Source organism: Peromyscus californicus, unplaced genomic scaffold (genome assembly GCF_007827085.1).
Source record: "Peromyscus californicus insignis strain IS unplaced genomic scaffold, ASM782708v3 Scaffold_5__1_contigs__length_169319896, whole genome shotgun sequence".
In the NCBI taxonomy this organism is placed as follows: Eukaryota; Metazoa; Chordata; class Mammalia; order Rodentia; family Cricetidae; genus Peromyscus; species Peromyscus californicus.
Genome location: NW_026294573.1, coordinates 131,017,083 through 131,036,646, shown reverse-complemented (window position 1 = coordinate 131,036,646; position 19,564 = coordinate 131,017,083). Strand labels below are relative to the sequence as shown.

Below are 19,564 nucleotides of genomic sequence, written 5' to 3'. Positions count from 1 at the left end.
ACATAAACTTTGCAAAAGGTCATTTTGGAGAGGCCCACATGTCACAGCTAACCTCTTTGGTCTGGCTATCAGGTTGGAAATCACACAAAACTGGGCTGCTGTGTAGCTTTCCAGTGTGTCTTGGACTTGACTCAGTCACGAACGCCACAAGCCGGGTTCTCTTTCTTCTGTGGTATTGATTTCCTTCCGAGTCTGTGAGAACCATCCAGGAAAAAGATCATGGAAACAAAACAAAGAACGTGAAAACGAAAGCAGGAAGGAAATTTGACTAATGACCTCAAGCCTCCTCTAGGATCTGGTGTTGCTTTCATGGCACTTGCTGGGGTGCCATTCGGACCAACTCCAGCTTACTAGGCTCCTTCTCATCATTTCACGTTCCGCTCAGCAATATCTCAACACACATATGCAGAGCCGGTGACATGGATTTATTATTTTGTCTTAATGTCAGCTCGTATGAGGAGGGCTGGCAAGAGACCATGAACCTGCATTTGGCACCCATCGGCTTGGCAGACGAAGGCCTTCAAAATGTAGTGAAAGCAAAGTTGGTGTGTTTCCCATGCATCTCTGATCAGAACCTGTGTGGCACACCATTTGCTTCCAGAAGATGAACTGTTCTGTTGAAATGCAATGCGACAAAACAACAATCAGTAGACAGTCCTCTTCACTGAAGATGCTTGGTTCAGAGCAGGAGGCTTTGATGCTGGTACAGGATATCATGCCCAGCTTTTTTTTTCCCAATCAAAGGTCCTTCCTAGTATGGAAACAAAATCTTACGAGCATTCTACTACAGAACTCAAGAAAATACTATGAGGTGTGACTGGATGGAGGCGGCCAAGATTGTCAGGGAATGAGGTACTGAGTTGGGAGTTGTTCCAAGTTGATCTCAGCTTTCTTTGACCTATCAAAGCTCAGAGCTGCCTGGCTGTTGCTGCCCTTGGGAACCCGTTCACTTTCATCACACAGAGAGAAATTTAGCCTGATGGCCTCCAGAGAGGTACCAGCTTCACCTCTGATCCAGTCTGCTTTTGAACAGTGTGCACCTTTGGCCTGCCTTCAATTGTACATAGATTCAAAGTTCATTGAAACATCTGAACCAAGGGAAAGGAAGAGGATGATGAAATCTCCCCCCAAACCATAAAACAACCGCAAATACTTACTCTGAGTTCTGACTCTGAGTAACTCTGACTCTGAATAACCAAAATGGAAAAAGAAATATGCCAAAATCTCACAGCAGGAATAGAAAATGATGGCCGCACCTTTCTTTGCTGGATGGCAGAGCACATACACTAACAAACACTGAGGAGGAAGATTAGTATCCACTCATTACATCCTTGGCCTCACACACCAGGCCATCAGGATTAAGTGTTAGCTCTACTGCTTCTTGACTTGGGCAGTTATATAGGGACTAATTAAGACTAAACCCCATCCTTCTCAAATGAGGACAATGAAAGCAGGATGATTTTTTGTGAGAACTCAAATAAGTCGGTGCACATTCGGCATTTGGATGACAGTAAGCATGTTATTTTACCTTTATTATGATTGAATGTACAGTTAAATCTCCATTAAAATAACTTAAAATGAAATGCTCCAGGCTAAAAGGGGTTTACAAGGGAAGAGGCCCTGGTTGGGTGCTGAGGTAGACTTTTTAGTTTATGGAACAGCTTTCTTTCTTTTTTTGTTTTTTCATTTTTCTTTATTAAGAAATTTTCTACTCACTCTACATGCTATCCACAGATCCCCCCTCCTCCCTCCTCCCACCCCCAGTCCTCTTTCCCAAGCCACCCCGAATCTCCACATCCCCCAAATCGAGGTCTCCCATGGGGAGTCAGCAGAGCCCAGCACACTGAGCCTAGGCAGGTCTAAGCCCCTTCCCACTGCACTAAGGCTGTTCAAGGTGTCACACCACAGGCACTGGATTCCAGAAGCCTGCCTATAGACCAGGGACAGCTTTCTTAACCTCATGAGGCATTCTTTCCTCTGTGCCTCACCACCACACACGCTTTCAATACCAATAACAGTATCTATCCATTAGCACCACTTTCAGCTCTGACCCTTTGTTTTAATGCCCAGAACCCAATAGGCAATGGAGCCTCATTGCAGAATTTTCAAGATGGAAGAACATGGTAATTTCTCTTCTTGATTCTCCAGCAGAAAAAAAAAATGTAAGCTTAAGAAAATCCTCCCTTGGGCTACTGGGTCTATTTATGCACATTTACTGATTTTTTTGAGACACCACGCTGCACAAGAGCACTACTCTACCCAGCTATGAACCTAGTCATCTTCATATACTGTCATCTCACCTTGTAACATCCATTAGAAAGAAGTGTGTATACCTCAAACCTCTTCCAAATGCTGTGGCTTGGAAGTTATATATGTTATATGCCCTGGTGACTCATTGACTAGGCCTAGTAATGTAATCTAACTAACTGCAGGGGTGCTGAGAACCTTTCCCAGAGTTCGGAAAGCAGAAAATAAGGTAGGTTAGAAAATGGTACTCATTATAGATCCATAAAACAGAACAGTATTTTATCATGAACACAAGCAGTGAGTATCTAAACACTACCAAAACCTTGTCTTTTATGTTATTCAAGATACACACATATTCCTCTCATGAAAAAACAAACTTTCATAGCCAAGCTGAAGCCACTGATACATGATCCTGATTATGCTATAAAGAAAATTCATTGTGCAAGCTTAGTATTATTTTTTTCTTAACAATGTCAAGGTCACAGAGTTTCTACAACCACGACAGTTCCCCTTTCACTGAGAATCCACATAGTGGTACAAGTGTTGGGGGCAGTCACCCATCAAATCCCCACTGTTCACAAAGGCCTTCATACACAGCTGACAAACTGTGTGCTGGATCTGCCTCACACTTCTCCCTCAGTGGGAAACACTTTCTAAACCTCCATTTGTAAATCCTATGCTGGTCGGTCGTTTCACCTAAGAGGCTGTGCATGCCTCTTTCCATTTGCTAAACAATGTTTTTAAAAAAAACTGCTGTGTGGTTTCTGCCTTGTTGAGAAAACGGTTCAATTCTTCCCAGAGGTTTACAGGGAGGCTTTAGGGCTCTTCACACATACCATTAATAATCTAAGCCCAGCTCCAAACAATTCTGGGATGCTCACATATTGGCTCTCTAGAGGTGCAAAGGCACAAGAACCAACCACCACGTAAAAGTTACAGAACAATGAAATTCAAGTTCAAAACCAACAGACAATGGCATGTGGAAGCTGGGATCTACAGGAGAACAAGAACTCCATGTACAGAGAAAGACAGATGGTGGGGACTGCTCTGAGCCTCACACCTAGTGGAGGTGGCTTTCTGCATACTCAACAGAAATTTATGCTTAATTAGTTTGAAAATATAGATGTATAAAGAACATAGCAAATTAAAACTATATAGAGGGGCTGGGGCTCAATAGGTAAAATACTTACATGAAAAATTGAGGACCAGAATCTGGTTCCCCAGACCCCACATAAAGCTGGATATGGTAGTGTGTATCCCAGGGTTACTACAGGTGGATAGGAGGCAGAGACAGGGTAAGTCCTGGAAGCTTGCTAATCAGCCAGCCTGGCATATGAATCAATGACCTAGAGATCCTGTCTCAAACAATGTGGAAGGTGAGTACTGATACTCAATGCTGCCCTCTGACCATGACATGCACATTATTGTGTATGTGTGCCCACACTCATACACACAAACATGAGTGCGTACATGCACACACACATACACACACACACACACACACACACACACACACACACACACACACACAGAGAGAGAGAGAGAGAGAGAGAGAGAGAGAGAGAGAGAGAGAGAGAGAGAGAGAGAATATTAATAAATAAGTAAACAAACAAAGACTACACAGGAATAAGCCAGTAGGACTAATTCTTAAGCTCCTAAAGATGTTCATTGTTCCTTTGTTGCTATGAAATAAAGAAATAGGTGCTCTCAAAGTAGATATCTGCACACACTGACTGAAAAGACCTCAGATTTGCAATGCCTTATTTAGGAAGTAAATGAGGGGAATGAAACATTTCTTACATGCCTTCTTCTATTCCAATAGAGTTGTTTTTATTCCATCCACCCACAGGAAACGTCTATAGCCTTGTTAAACTAGACTACTAAAGTTTGTTCCACAAACGAGTCACACTTGTCTCTCCCTTGAAATCCAGCTGTGCTTACTGGAACCAGAGACCTGAGGTTCAAGGATTTTGACCTTCTGCTTCCTATACGCAGTGTGTGGGCCACCCACTTTGTGAAGTGTCCTTAAAATATTTACTCTTGAAATCACATTTTCAATCTCTCAAGTCCCAGTATTTTCCAAGGATGTCTGTCCTCTTCCCAGTGCACAGACTCTCATCAAGTGACATCATCTACTGCCTCAAATTCTATTATGTTGTGTTTGATCATCTGCACAATGATGATACTTAAAATCTTGGCTACATCACAAGCTGAACTGAACATCTGAACATCTGCACATCATTTAAACACATTTCACCACCAGGTGTCCTGGCCAGCAATCTGAACACTATCTATGACCCCTCTCCCTCATCTTTAATCAATTAGCTGTCTAGATTCCTCCTCTATCTGTGTCGTTTGTCTCCAAGACTGATTCTGTAAATGTCCTAGCCATCCCTCCTGCACCCAGTCTTTTCCTTTTGTGACCAGTTTCCCCACTCCTGCCAAAAATTATCTTCCCAAAATGCAAATCATACTATTTTCTTGCTCAAAACTCTTCTCTGTACTCCTTACCCTCTGGATGGGGTTTACCTTACAACTGTTCTTATGATGTGGCTGATATTAACTGCTCATCTGCACCACTTGGCAAAGCTGCATAGCCTTATTCCAGCCATACGCAAATGTCCATTTCCTTTGGTTGACTATTCATGCTTGTCCTGGTCTCTAGATCATTACACATGCCGGCCTCTTGAAATATTCTTTGTTTTCTCTTTCATGACAATCTGAAATTTCACTCAACTTCTCTGTGTCTCAGATGAACAATCTTCTTTGTGCTTTAGGTTGCAAAAAACCAAAACCTAAGATTCATTATGTATGATATAAATTACATGTTCCTCATGTGTAGACCTTAGGAGTCTGTTGTTTTTGTCTTAGAATATGTTAAAACGGATTGTTTGCCAGAGTTATAGCCACCTAGCTCATAAATACAAGGACTAGGTGTGCTGTCAGATGCTGGCACGATATTCGACAAATGGGATGTATGCAAAGAACACTGGGAGGGACAGGGGACTGATATCCCAGCATTCCATAGAAGACCTATCACCTTTTCTAAAGAAGAAAGGCAGAGCAAGTATCAGATCATCAGGTTTTTTCTCCTTCCTGTCTCCTGTGGGCTTTCTGGTGACATCAGTAACAGTCCTGCCTGCATCATCCTGAAAGCTCTACCAAATTGAACATTTTCCTGAGTGGTCAGTAAAGGGAACACCTATGGCTTAATGATGTGTGTTGTAGGAATGATGTAGTTTAGAAAGTGTCTAATGACACTTGAATCTGAGAAAAACTATTACGAAAACATTATACAAGTCCAGTTCCATGGTATCTGTGAGCTCCTCTGTTTTACCTTTACCTGTGCAACTTCCTGTTACCTCATTAGGTCTTCTCCCTTACCTGGACTCTGGGTGCTCAGAAAACATGATTCATGTTGAGGGCTCAGGCACAAGGCTCCATTTCATCATTCTGAAAAGCTCATGTATGCACATAAACCCAAACTGTCTTCTTATAGCTCTGCACTTTGGTACCAATACCTGTTGAGCAGCTCAGATTTAAGGTCCCACAAACAACTCTCAGCACATATGCACAATGCACTTGACTTCTGCTTTTGCTACTGTTGACCTAGCAATACTCAAAGATCAATATATAGTCCCAGGAGGCACTCAACAATTACCCTTTCCCCTTACCTCTCCTACATAGTTCTACATGCAGTGAATTCAGAAAAACTATGCATATAGCTTTAGTTCTCTCTGGTGACTTACCACTTGGATATCTCAACTGCGTTTAGAGTTTTTGCCATACATTGGAATTAAAAAACCAAAATAGAACTTTATGGTTTTGTCATAACTTCTATAACTACCTTCTAACTCCTTCCCACATTAAACTTGTCCACTTCCTATATTTTCGACCACTATATTTATGGCCTCTGGGGCTCTAGGTAGATCCAGGGACAGAGTCACTGTCTGCCTGTCTCACAGATTAGATATATAACTTTGGAAACACCTATGAGCAAAGCTAAGTGAGTTTCACCTGGAATAACCACCCATTTCATTCCTATTTTTCTTTTTATAAATTTCCACTTCCCTGACTCTATTACAACCCTCAGTCCTCCCCATTTCTACTCACCCATTTGCTTGGAACTCACTCCCCACTCCTGTACAAATTGGAGTTGGATTTAGCCCACACTAGACTCTTTCGTTTGCAGCAGCTGGTTCTTGATTAGAACCTGTCCTTACCTTTCATTTAGTGTCTGGCTTGGCTCATCTTCCACAATGCACTCAGCATCAGTGCTAGCCATTCTTGCATCCTGGAGCATGTGATTCTTGAGATTCATGGGGGACAAAGAGGCTGAGAGTCTTGAGGAAAGGCCAGTTGGCGAGAGGGGGACCAAGTTGGAATAAGCCATTGTTGGAGGAGAATGTGGTTCAGATAAACACATTACCAGTGACATATTTTAAAGAAAGACAATGTCTAATGAGGAGAATAATTTAAATCCTCAGTTGAACTTTTTGAAGCTTCATTTCATGATGCAGATTTTTAAATAAATATTCTGACCCTGTAAACTTAATTTCCTGCCTTCTTGCTTTCTGCTTAAAAATTCACTATTTTCTCAGCTGTTATAATTTGGTTAAAAAATGTTTCCTCTCCAAGACTTGTAGGGTTACCAATAATATTTTCAGAGGTGAGGTTCTGGGGAGCAATTGGATCTTTAAGTATTGAACCAATATCGATGGCCTAATCTGTTAATGAATCCACAGTTGAATGGGTTATCAAAATGTAGTGGAAATTATAATGCTGGGCCTGAAGGCGACCTTGTTCCTGCCTCTCACCATCTATGCTTCTGAGCCTTCACGAAGTGGGTGAGCTCATGTCTCATACTCCTTTTGCCACATCAGTCTGCTCTGCCACAGGCCGACGGCAAAGGAGCCAGTATAGCATGCTCTGAAACCTCCAAACAACAGACCAAAATAAACCTGTTCTCCTTTAAGCTGATTGTACTCCGTTATTCTGTCCCATCCATGAGCAGCAATTAATAGTGAACCTTTAATTTATTCCTATCCATAAAAATAGTTATTGCTAAAATTAGTTTTATCATGCAAGAAAACAATGATGTAAGAAAATTTATTATATAACTAATAATTTTGGTATTTATATTTATGAATATGACTTAATTCAGAAGTCAGAAATTGCTTGTTTATTCCTTAGCTATTTTCTAGTCTTTAACAATTGTTTCCTTTATAGCTATACAAAGAGTTTTATAATTTAGCCTTAATTGATTAAAGTCCACCAAAAATTTGCATTAAGACAAATAAGATAAAAAATAGCAGATATAGTCAATAGATTGACTGAGAGCCATTCATTTAGAATCAACACATAGCACATTCCAAAAGTAAGCAGACATCAGATTTAAACTGAATAATCTTAATGTGGCTCAGTAATTGCATAAATGATCAGTGATTTTCCTTGCAAGTTCTCTGAGGGCATGCATTTCATTATTTGTTGCTTTGTCTTGCTGAAGTAATAGTCATGTTTTAATAAGAATGGGGAATATAACCATGTCGGGGCAGTGGTGGGGAAAACATTTCTTCCTGGTGCAGAGAGTTTCCATCTTGGCGGCTAATGCCACACAGTCAACTGCCGACTAGGACTAGAGCTGTATCTTGGCACATGTGGGCAAGTGTAATGCTTATTAATCCAAAAGATAAGATGCTATTATAAAAATAGAGGTAGAAAATCCTAGCTAAGTCAAGATTCAGAAAATTTTAAATATTTGATTCAGGCAATATTTACTATATCAAACATTAATTTTAATAACTACATGTAAGGTAACATAAACCCAAGACATTGACCAGATCAAAAGGTATCAGATTCCATGACCACTAGACCACTTTGCCTGAATTACCATTCTCTGACTATAGATGGGTGCATACCCTCATTACATGAGTGTTGTTTATTGTTTATATTAGAAAAATAATATTTCTTTAGAGATTTCATATAGTACTTCAAATTGGGACTATTTGTAAGGATTCAGTCAGCTACAGTCTCCTTAAGGACCACTTGAAACGTCTTTTGCCTGTTTCACAGATAGACCTGTAGAAGAGAAAAAAAATAAAAGAAAATACATTCAACAATGCATCAATACAGCTGAATATCAAAAGGAGAGGTTGGGACTTTATTCAGTGCTTTCTTCTAGTGTATGAACTTTTGCCATGACAATGATCTTGGCATACATTGATCTTGCTTATATTAGCAACGCTTTTTTTTAAAAAATAGTATATAAAATTTTGGTATCAGCAAGAAACCCTAATCAGAATGTTATTTTGTATTTTTCTGCTTCATGTCATAATTATATCTAATATTTCTGGCTCACCAACTAAACTGTAAATATTTTTAAGAGGAGTATCAATCTCCACACTGCTCAAGGGCTTGAAAGAATACTTTACATACAGCAAATTGCTCAATAGATGCTTATTTAATGAGAGAGAAGGAACAAAGGGAGGAAGCATGGGAGAAAACAGGAAGAGGGGACTCCAACTCTTTATGCATAATTCTTCTTTATCCAGAATTAATTATCTACTCCCAACAACCCCAGCTCACTCATTTATTGGACTAATTCCTATCACCCTTCAATATAATTCTCTCTGGATTCTTGCTTAGAATTGCCGGTACACACACATATCCTAATGATGCTTAGTAGTCTAAATTTTGGCAAGATAATTGTTCATTATATATCCTGTTCATGCTTTTTTCCACATGATTTCCTTGTTGGTAAACTGTACTATTTGCCATGCCATCCACAACTGTGATGTGCTATTTCCTACTGTATTTCCAAAGCCATTTATTAGAAATGAATGACCAATATGACAATGTTTCTAGGAGATCTTGGATTGAAGAGCAGTCTACCTATTATGCCATGCAAAGAACATTTGAAAAGCTACAGGGTCATGATAGTTATAACCAAGCGGTAGAATCACACTGTGGAAGACAGGCACAAACAGACAGAGAAAAAAATCTGGAAGGGCTTAGAGCTTAGAGCAAGGAAAGATAAGATATTTTAACCACATTTTTAAACAAAAGGTCTTAGAGGAAGGGAAAGGGAGGGAAGGGAGAGAAGGGGAAGGGAAGGGAAGGAAGGGAATGGGAAGGAAGAAGAGAGGAAGGGAAGGGTGGGGAGGGGGAGGTTAGGGAAGGGAAGGGAGAGGAATGTAAGGGAGGGGAGGGGCAGTGAGAGAAAGGGAAGGGAGGGGGAGAGGAGAGAAGGGGAAGGGAAGGGAAGGGGAAGAGAAGGGAAGGAGAAGGGAAGGGAGGGGAGGGAAGGGAAGGGGAGGGGAGAAGGGGAAGGGAAGGGAAGGGAGTGGAGGGGAAGGGCAGGAGATGGGAGGGGAGGGGAGGGAAGGAGAGGAGGAAAGAGAGATAATGTTGGGTACTTGACACAGACTATTTTCTCTTGAAGTCATGAGCAATATGTATTTTAAACAATCTGAACAATGAGCAGTTGCAGAGAGTACCCACAGTTACCTGCCATTGATATTAAGTGCCCTGAGCAAACATACCGGAGTAGGTCAGGGTAGGACAAGAAGAGCATGGGACACAAAGAAGATCAGCAGAACCTGTACAATTGAGAGAAAAGAGGTAACACACTGAATCTAGAACAGAAATACAATATTCCCTTGGCTTAACCCATTTCTCCATAAAACTAATCACAATTAATATCAAACTTGCGCTTACAGTATGTACAGTATGTGCAGAATGATAGCTGTATGTTAACTGTGTGACAGCGTGTAGCTTATCATTCCACAATCCATTCACTTTCAATTTTAAAGTTTCACTCACTTTTAAATAAAATATACAGGAAAATGCCTCCCTAGATCATATCATATTCCTGGAAGAGGTGAACACTAGGATGACCCCCAGCTATAATGCAGTCACAATCCTGAGGCTCAACACGAGTTAGACAGAAGGTCAACTGAATAACTATGTGTACTGTATCATTATGCTACAAAATGTATGAAAAGTCATCATCCTGAAGCTGGAGATTTACACATGAAAGTGCATGAACATATACACCATATTTATAGCAATAGGCACCCAATATTGCATGCTCAATGGAATTGCACTAAATGAAGTCAGGAGGCAGAGGGAAGACTGAGCTGATCTCTAATGGAAGAACAAAGTAGTGCTGCAGAGCCAGGTGGTGGTGGCACACGCCTTTAATCCCAGCACTCGGGAGGCAGAGGCAGGCGGATTGTTGTGAGTTCAAGGCCAGCCTGGTCTACAGAGTGAGCTCCAGGAAAGGCACAAAGCTACACAGAGAAACCCTGTCTCGAAAAACTAAAATAAATAAGTAAATAAATAAATAATAAAAATTAAATAATAAATAAATAAATAAATAAATAAATAAATAAATAAATAAATAAAAATAAGTAGTTCTGCCGTGCTGCAGATGAAACATGACTATTTTATTTCAAAAAAGCGTGTGTCGGTGGGTGGGGATGAAGGAAAAGCAGATGGTAAAAGGAAATCAAAGATGACAAATCCACGTCTTAAAGAGAAAGAAAATAGAAAAAATTACAAAAAAAGAATCCTACTCATCTCTAGGAATGCTTGTCCTAGGTTTAATATAGATGATCTACCAACCAATTTGTTCATTGCTCTAAGAATTTGGACAGCATTATATGATATTTGCTTTTTGAAGGACAAAATGCCCAACTGCGTATTAAAATCCTTAGAAGTGCCCCAGTAAAAGGGAGTAATTTGATATTTATCAAAACTACTCAAAAATATTTTTTCATGGAGTATTCATTGTAAAGAATTCTATTAAGGGCCGTGTGATAGATAAATGGGCAAAACACTGCTGTAATCATGAGGGCCAGAGTATGGATCCTCAGCACCCATGCAAATGCCAAATGGACATAATGGCCCAACTGCAATCCTGGCCCAGGGTGTGAAACATAAGAATGAGAAGTTTCTGGAGCAAGCTGACTTTTTAAAATATATGAACTCTGGATAGGAGTGAGAGGCCCTGTCTCAATAAATAATGTGGAGAGTGGCTGAAAAAGAGGTTAACCTTGGGATTCCACACACAGACCCATATATGTACACATATCCATACATGTGTGTGCACCCACACATGTACTCTCCAGACATATGTATATGCAAAATAAAAGTAATTTTTATAAGTATCCATTGGCAAGCTCTGATTCTACTAGAGAGCAGAAAACATTGACATTTTGTCATTTTACATAATTCATTAGTGAACTTGGAAAAGCATGGGTTATGTTTTCATCTGACTAGAGTTCAATTCTCCTTATATGTGTGGTCACAAGTGAGTTAACATTTCTCTTCATTCGCAAAGGATGGCAATAAGCAAACCATCTCTGGAGTATCACTAAGGAATGGGTACTTAGAATTTTTATAGTTTTCATACTCATTTGACTGGGAGGTAGAAAAGACATTTGGACTGAAAATGGGTGTTGTTTCAGAAGTAGATAATGGACAATGCTGGAGAATGTATACATTTTTAGAACTCTTCCACATTGCAGGGTTTAGATAAAATCATGATGTATTCATGTTTGAGTGCTCATTAGAACCTGAGGTATTAAAGATGCTGAGATGTATCCATTCAATCCCTCACTAAATTTATTTACTAGACATGTTAATTGTCAATACACAGGTATCTATTAAGTAAATATTTAATGAATACTTATAATGTAAAATAAGAGTATGAAGACTAACTTTTTCCCAGTGGGCCTTTTAAATAGATAAAAGCCATTACTGAGTTATCTATAAATGGTAAAACTTTAGAAGATCATTTTAATTGCTAACAGTGGATTATTCTCTGTGTCCTAGTATGAAAGAGAACGTCAGATTCAATTTATGTCTCAGAATACAAAGAAAAACCACGTCTTCACTCTGAACAATGTTTAATTATACTAAAGATGATATACAGTTCTGAGATATTTAGTCAACATTTCAAAACAAGTCATCTTGAAGGAATTTGGCAGCATGTTTCCAACAGTTGTTCTACGTTTAAATAGCTTACTATGAGACTGAAGACATGCCTGATGTAATTACTAAGCAATATTTATTTTATTTTGTCAAATATCTAATTTTTATGTTTATCATATATGCCTCCCTTAATTTTCTGGATGACTTTGCTCATAGATAATAATTTGGAACACAATGTAAATATAATGAAGTCAAGTTGAAGTTTCTATTAAAACCAGACCTCTTGCCCAAATGCATTAGCATCTCTGTTTCTTTCTCTGTTGGTTTCCCTTATTTTCTTGTGCTTTCCCTATGCTACACAGTGCATAGTGGAATGATTCCTCTCTTTATGCTGTGTATATGCATATTTCTTTCACCTTATAGCTTTTTAACTTCTGTTATGATTTGAATGTGAAATGTCCTTTAGAGGTGCATGTGGTGGAACATTTTATCCCCTGGTGGGTGACATTGTTTTCAGAAGCTGCAGAATCTTGGGAAGGCAGAGTCCAATGGGAGGAAGGACATCACTGGACATGGTTCTTGAGGTGTTATGCTCTCATTCTACTTCCAGTGTTGTCTGCTTCCTGGACTGTGGTCATGTGAGGAGTCTCAGCCCTATGCTCTTAACACAGTAAATTCCATGATGCCTTCTCTTTCGTAATGAACTGTTCCCTTCCCAACCATGAAGTAAATAAACCTCTCCTCCTTTAAGTTGATTCTTGTCAGGGTTTTGTGACAGCAATGGGAAAAGTAACAACTACAGCTGCCATAGAGGTAGAGAAATTCCCCAGTAGAGCACATGGCCTTAGAGCAGGTTAGGATGCAGACTGTTAATTGTGTTTTCTTGTGAAGAGAACATTTTTAAAAGCTTAGTTTATTAAACCAGAATAACAATACATATTGTCTTGGTTACTTTTTTATTCCTGTGACAAGACACCATGACCAAGAGAGCATTTAAATGGAAACATTTAATCTGGGATTTAAGGTTCCAGAGGTTAGTAGAGTGCATGACCATTATTATGGGAACATGGCAACAGGCAGGTGGGCATGGCGCTGGAGCCGTAGCTGAGAACTCACATCTGATTGAGAAGTAAGAGGCGGTGGGGGCAGGTGGGGAGAAGGGGAGATCATGCAATGATGTGGGCTTTAGAAATCTCAAAGCCAACCCCAGTAACACACCTTCTCCCACAAGGCCACGTCTCCTAAAACTTCCCAAACTGTTCCTCCAACTGGGGACTAAATATTCAAACATATAAGGCAACAGGTGACATTCCCCTTCAAAATACCACACACATTAAGTTTCCAGCATGATTAAAAGAAATTTCATATGGCATATAACATCTAAAGTTTAATAAGTGTCAGTTTTCTTGCATATTCCTCTTTTAAAAGGTGTATATGTTTTTTCAAAAGCCTTAAAATGTCAAAGACTTTAAGGTGAAGTGGCATGCTGTAGTGTTAAATATGCTCCCCAAATATACTCTGTGGGCCTATTTTATGCTAGGCTATGTGACAGTTTTTCTAATTTACTAAATTAAGCCTCTATCTTTTTCTATCAAAAAGAAAGATTTATTATGCTTCATTTATAGGTTTCTGTGCTTAAACCTTGTATTCTACCTTAGTATCTCCCCAGCTTCTGCAGCCCCTCCAAGCTAAACACACCAAGGATTTATAGCTAATATCTACATAGGACCAAGAACATTGAACATTTGTCTTTCTGAGCTGAGGTTATCTTAGTATATTTTTCAGTTCATCTATTTTCTACAAAGTTCATCCTTATTTACTCTTGAATAAAATTGCATTGTGTATTTGGACAACGTTTCCATTATCCATTCATCAGATGGACACTTAAGCTGTTCCCATTTCCTATCTGTGATGAATGGATTATGTCTGAACACAGATGCGCAATATGTCTGTAATATAGTATGGAGCCCTTTGGGTATATGCTCAGGAGTGGTATAAACTGGATTATATGGAAGTCTTGCTTTTAGCATTTTTAAAAATTAAATTTGTTCATTTATTTTACATCCTGACCACAGTTTACCCTCTGTCCTCTCCTCCCATTCCCTCCCAACCCCTCTGACTGTCCCCTCCAAACCACTCCACCTCTGTTTCTGTTCAGAAACGAGCAGGCCTTCCATGGGTGTCAACAAAGCAGGGCATACCAAGTTACGGTAGTACTAAGCTCCCCTCACTTGTGTTAAGGATGAGAAAGGCAACCCAGTGTGAGGAATAGGTTTCCAAGGACCAGCCAAAGAATTAGGGACAGGTCCTGCTCCCATTGCTAGGAGTTCCACAAGTAGACCATGCTACACAGTAGTCACACATATGTAGAGGTCCTAGGCCCGTCCCATGCAGACTCCCTAGCTGGTGGTCCAGACTCTGTGATCTACTATGAGTCCAAGTTAGTTGTTTCTGTAGGTTTCCTTGTAATGACCTTGACCCCTCCTCCTAGCTCATACAATCCTTCCTTTTTCTCTTCAATAGGATTCTCCAAGCTCAAACCAGTGCTTGACTGTGGCTCTTTGAATATGTCTCCATCAGTCACTGGATGAAGGTTCTCTGATGACAATTAGGGAAGTTACCAATCTCGTTATAGGAGATAGCCAGTTCATGCTACCTATTCACTATTGCTAGGAGTCTTAGCTGAAGGCTTTCAAATTTCCTGTTGTCATTGTTTTTAACAGCTGAGTAATACTCCATTGTCTAAATGTACCACATTTTCTTTATCCATTCTTTGGTTAAGGGGCATCTAGTTTGTTTCCGGGTTATCACAATTATGAATAATCCTGCTATGAACACATTTGAGCATGTGTCCTTGTGGTATGATTGAGCATCCTTTTGGTATATGCCAAGAGTAGTATAGCTGGGTCTTGAGGTAGATTGATTCCCAGTTTTCTGAGAAATTGTCATATTAATTTCCCAAGTAAGCAACACATACAACAATCTCAAGAATAACCATTAAGATAATCTTAAAAGAGTACATGTCCATCAATCTAATGAAGAATTAAAGAGATAAAATGATAATATAAAGAAAGATAGAAAATGAAGACTTCTTTAGCTCCTTCTTCTATGCTGATTCCTGAGAGTTGAGAGAAATATAATGGAATAGAGGTCCAATTCAGAGCTGAGCATACTACCTTTCCTACTCTCTTCTTGTTGACCAGTTGTAGGTCTCTATTAATCACCATCTACCACCAAAAGAAGCTTCTCTGCTAAGGTTGAGAGATGGACTTATCAACAAATATAAAGATATGATTTTAGGGGAAGTTTATTGACAAGTTCATTTAGTAGAACAGTAGTAGGTACTTTCTAGGACTTCTGACCTAGTCAATCATGGTTTTTTGCCCCAGTTAAGGATACAGGGCATTAGTTCTATCTTGTGGAGCAATCTTTAAATCCAATCAGAAAATTGTAACACTATTGCACCAATGGCTGTATCTTGCCAAGCCAGTCATTATTGTATGAGTAAGATTGTTGATTAGTCTTCTCCTCTAGCACTGTTCACAGCACCTTCCAGAACTATGAAAGCTAGCCAGTATGGAATAAGCTTGATTTCTTCAACATTCTATGACTCATGTATGTAATATCTTCAGCAATAGGGTCTTACCATGATGCTGTAGAGCAGTGGTTCTCAACCTGTGGGTCACAACCCCTTTGGCAAACCTCTACCTCCAAAAATATTTATGTTATGGTTCATAACAGTAGCAAAATTACAGTTATGAAGCAGCAATAAAAATAATTTTGTGGTTGGGGATCACCCAACATGAGGAACTGTATTAAAGGGTCATAGCATTAGGAAGTTTAAGAACCACTGCTGTAGAGAATAACCAAGAGCATTAACACTAGCATGCAATGATTATGAGGTACTATGGGACCCCACTAACCAACAATTAGAAAAGAGGTAACTTATATCTGGCACTGGGCATTTTATTTAATAGTCTGTGGTATCTGTGGTGGGCATTGTCCCCTATAACAGTGTAGTTCCATGTAAACCCCTTTTATATATGTATATATTTTAGGAAGCGTCTATAGTAATAGGTTTCCATGTCAATTTTTCGAAGATCTTTAGTGTTGTTTTTCTTCCCCTCCCCTTCTGTGTTGCCCTCCCACCTTCCATCCTATTTAACACCTTTTTTTTTTACCCCAATATTCCCCTTTCCCCTTTTGTACTTTTATATATGCATTATAGCTCTCATCTTTGGAAATCTACATGCATGGGCCCTTACCTGTTCCCTGAATTCTATGGGTAATTTCCAATTTAAACACTTATCTAAAGATTCAAAGCCAGTATCAATATATGAGAGAGAACATGTGGCATTCATTTTTGTGGGTCTGCGATATCTCACTGAGATTATTTCTAGTTCTACCTGGGAGTTTCACAATTTTATTTTTCTTTACAGTTGAATAATATTACATTCTTTAAAAGCAACACATTTTTCATTATTTTTTCATCGGCTGGTGGACAGCAAGGCCGTTTCCATTTTTTACCTATTGTGAATGAACAGCAATGAACACAATGAGCACGTGTCTCTGTAGTAGAATATTAAGAGTCCTTTGGGAGTATTTCTTGAAGTGGTACAGCTGAATCATATGGTTGACCTATATCTAGCTTTGTTAGTAACAGCCACACTAATTTCAACAGTTTTTTTTTTTAAGTAGACTTATTTGTTATACATGAATTCAAAATTCCCTAAAAGTTAGAGGAGGAAAAAAACATTTATACCAACACCAACAAAAATATTGTTGACATAACAATGTCAGATGATGTGGAAATTAATGCACACTTACTGCTAAGGATAAGTAGCTGCATTTTTTTTAAAAAAAAATTCCAATTCACCAGGAAAGTGAACTTCTAAATTTATGTAACCTGAATAACATTGAAATTTTAAAAAGCAAATCAAGAATTAACATAAATAAAATGAGAACAAATCCATAGGAAGTTTTAACAGGTTTCTCATGGTAATGAGTACAGCATCACTTGTGCAAATAGTCAACAATGACGGGGACTATCTGCCCATCAAAAGCAGCCAACAACACACAGTGGACACATAAAGAACACTCTACACAGTGTAAGAGTAAATTTTCCTCATTGCTGTTCAGGAATGGGCTGCTTCTAAACACTTGTCCCACACTAGTCACATCCTGGATCACCCATATAGTCTCAACACATTTCAATGATTTAAAGGAGCTACATAAAATGGACACAATATGAAAACAGAGTTAGATATCAAGGGAACAATTCACTTTAAACCCATAGGTATGAAATGAGGAAGAGCTGAATATCAGCAAGGCCAGCCTCTGGGTGCCAGAAGCATTCTATTTTCTGTAGAGATGTATGTTCTGTAATTGATACCCAGCTCCCAACTTTCTACAAGAAAGCTCAGATTCATGGTCTATATATCAATGGAGCTCTCAGTCCTTCTACTGACATATAAGTTTGCTGATAATCAGACTCAGGCGTGAATGAAGGAAAGGAAGATTCCCTCTACTTGGCCTTGTTGCTTATTATTAATTTGGTTTGTTTCTCAACAGAAAGGTATTAGTGAAATTTGTTTGACAAATTGCTCCAGTTCAATCTCATTGTTTTCTTTGAATCTATGTGAAAATAACCAAGGGACTATTTAATTTTAATATATTGACTGATGAAAGCATTATTGTACTTCAAAAAGATTTCTAATTTTATACAGCCAATTTGATTCATAAAAGCATAGTTTATAGTTCTTAGGTATTACTTTGCTAGCCAAGATGCTGGGAAAAGTTAAGAACAAATGCAATGTGATATCAGTCCTCAAGGATATTTTCTTTTCTTTGAGGAGAAAAGATAAATATATGTATCAAACCATTATAAAAGTTGGTGAGGGGAGAATTCCATTCCTGTGCAATCTCAACAACTGATTGGAAATGACTACCCAGCTGGGGACAATTGGTGAGTGATACACCGGGCTTCTGTTAGACTGCAGTTGTGTATGAAACTAGACTGAGTGCCACTGCAGATGCTCTGAAGATGGCATCAATGCTTCCCCGTGGCTTTCAGGACAGGGCAAGAGCTTTCATGAACTGCTGAACAAAATCCTACATAGGAATGACTTACCAGGGGCTGGAGAAATAGCTCAGCAGTTAAGAGTAAATATTGCTCTTGCATAGAACCTGAGTTTGGTTCCCAGCACCCAAATCAGGTGGCTCACAGCTGCCTGTGTCTGATGCCCTTTGTTTTCTCTGCAGGTTCCTCCACTCACGTGTCATACACATGGACACATATACATATACATATTCACATGAAATTTTAAAAAATAATAATACATTTTAAGAAGTCAACCAAGCAAAGGGCAAACTATTTTAAGCTATCTAGAAAGTCAAGAACATATTAGAGCTGTTTTTCTGAATTCTGAATTGTAATATGGATGCAGAAAAAAAAACAAAATAATGTATGCTTCAGTAATAAAAATGATGCCATAAACAGCCATTAACCACTATCCTTGTTGATAAATAGCACTCTGGTTGCTGTGGATGATTGATTGATAAATAAAAAGCTGATTGGCCAGTAGCCAGGCAGGAAGTATAGGCGGGACAAAGAGAGAGAAGAAGTCTGGGAAGTGGAAGGCTGGAGGGGGGAGACACCAGCCTGCCATCCAGGGAGCAACATGTAAGGCAACAGGTAAAGCCACAGAACATGTGGCCACATATAGATTAACAGAAATGTACTGAGTTAAGTGTAAGAGCTAGTCAGGGGTAGGCCTGAGCTAATGGCCCAGCAGTTTAATTAAAATAAGTTTCTGAGTGATTATTTTATAAGTGGTTGCGGGGTCTGTGGTGCTGGGCAGGACTGGAGAAAACTCCAGCTACACACTCTGTCAACTGAATATGAGACTGGGTGATGGTTCCCTCATTGATTCCCTTAGCACGTGTTGTTTTCTAAGAAGCAGTGTAACTAACGCTGCAGATGTGTATCTGTATCATTGCACAGTGGTAAAGAGAGACAGTAAATAACTTGACCTCCCTCTGCATCTCCAGTCCATAAAGCCGAGCACATGGGTGACCCTCAGCATACACATGTCTACTTTGAAGGTCCAGAGAGATGGTCATTCCAAGTTGGGAATCTGGGCTGTCGGGCTCATGGGATTTATGTTGGAAGATCTTAACTAGCATTCTAATTTGAGACAAACATGTCTAAGATTGTGTGATTTGTGAATGTGTAGCCAGTCAGTACAGCCAAAGGAACCAGAGAGAATTCTGAAACAGTTCAGCTGCTGTGAATATACTCAAGTCTTTTCAATTACAGAAAATGTGAGGGTAAAATCCTCAGCCCCAGGGATGGGTCTTTTCTTCCAACCAGCCAATCCCT

The 19,564-nt window shown here is 39.3% G+C and overlaps 1 protein-coding gene across 10 annotated transcripts in view; it reads right to left on the bottom strand.

Annotated features, from left to right (window-relative positions):
• CUNH8orf34 (chromosome unknown C8orf34 homolog) overlaps positions 1 to 19,564 on the bottom strand; it is a 470,016-nt gene that overhangs the window by 78,120 nt on the left and 372,332 nt on the right. For 4 of the 10 annotated variants that reach the window (XM_052716413.1, XM_052716416.1, XM_052716419.1 and 1 more), the window contains 2 exons: positions 9,789 to 9,845; positions 7,341 to 8,325 (listed from right to left, as the gene is read on the bottom strand). The exons of the other annotated variants lie outside the window; for them this stretch is intronic. In XM_052716413.1, coding sequence (XP_052572373.1) covers positions 8,282 to 8,325; positions 9,789 to 9,845 — 101 coding nt within the window. In that variant the 3' untranslated portion in view covers positions 7,341 to 8,281. Of the gene's footprint in view, positions 1 to 7,340; positions 8,326 to 9,788; positions 9,846 to 19,564 lie in introns of those variants that run through there. 10 annotated transcript variants of the gene reach the window in all.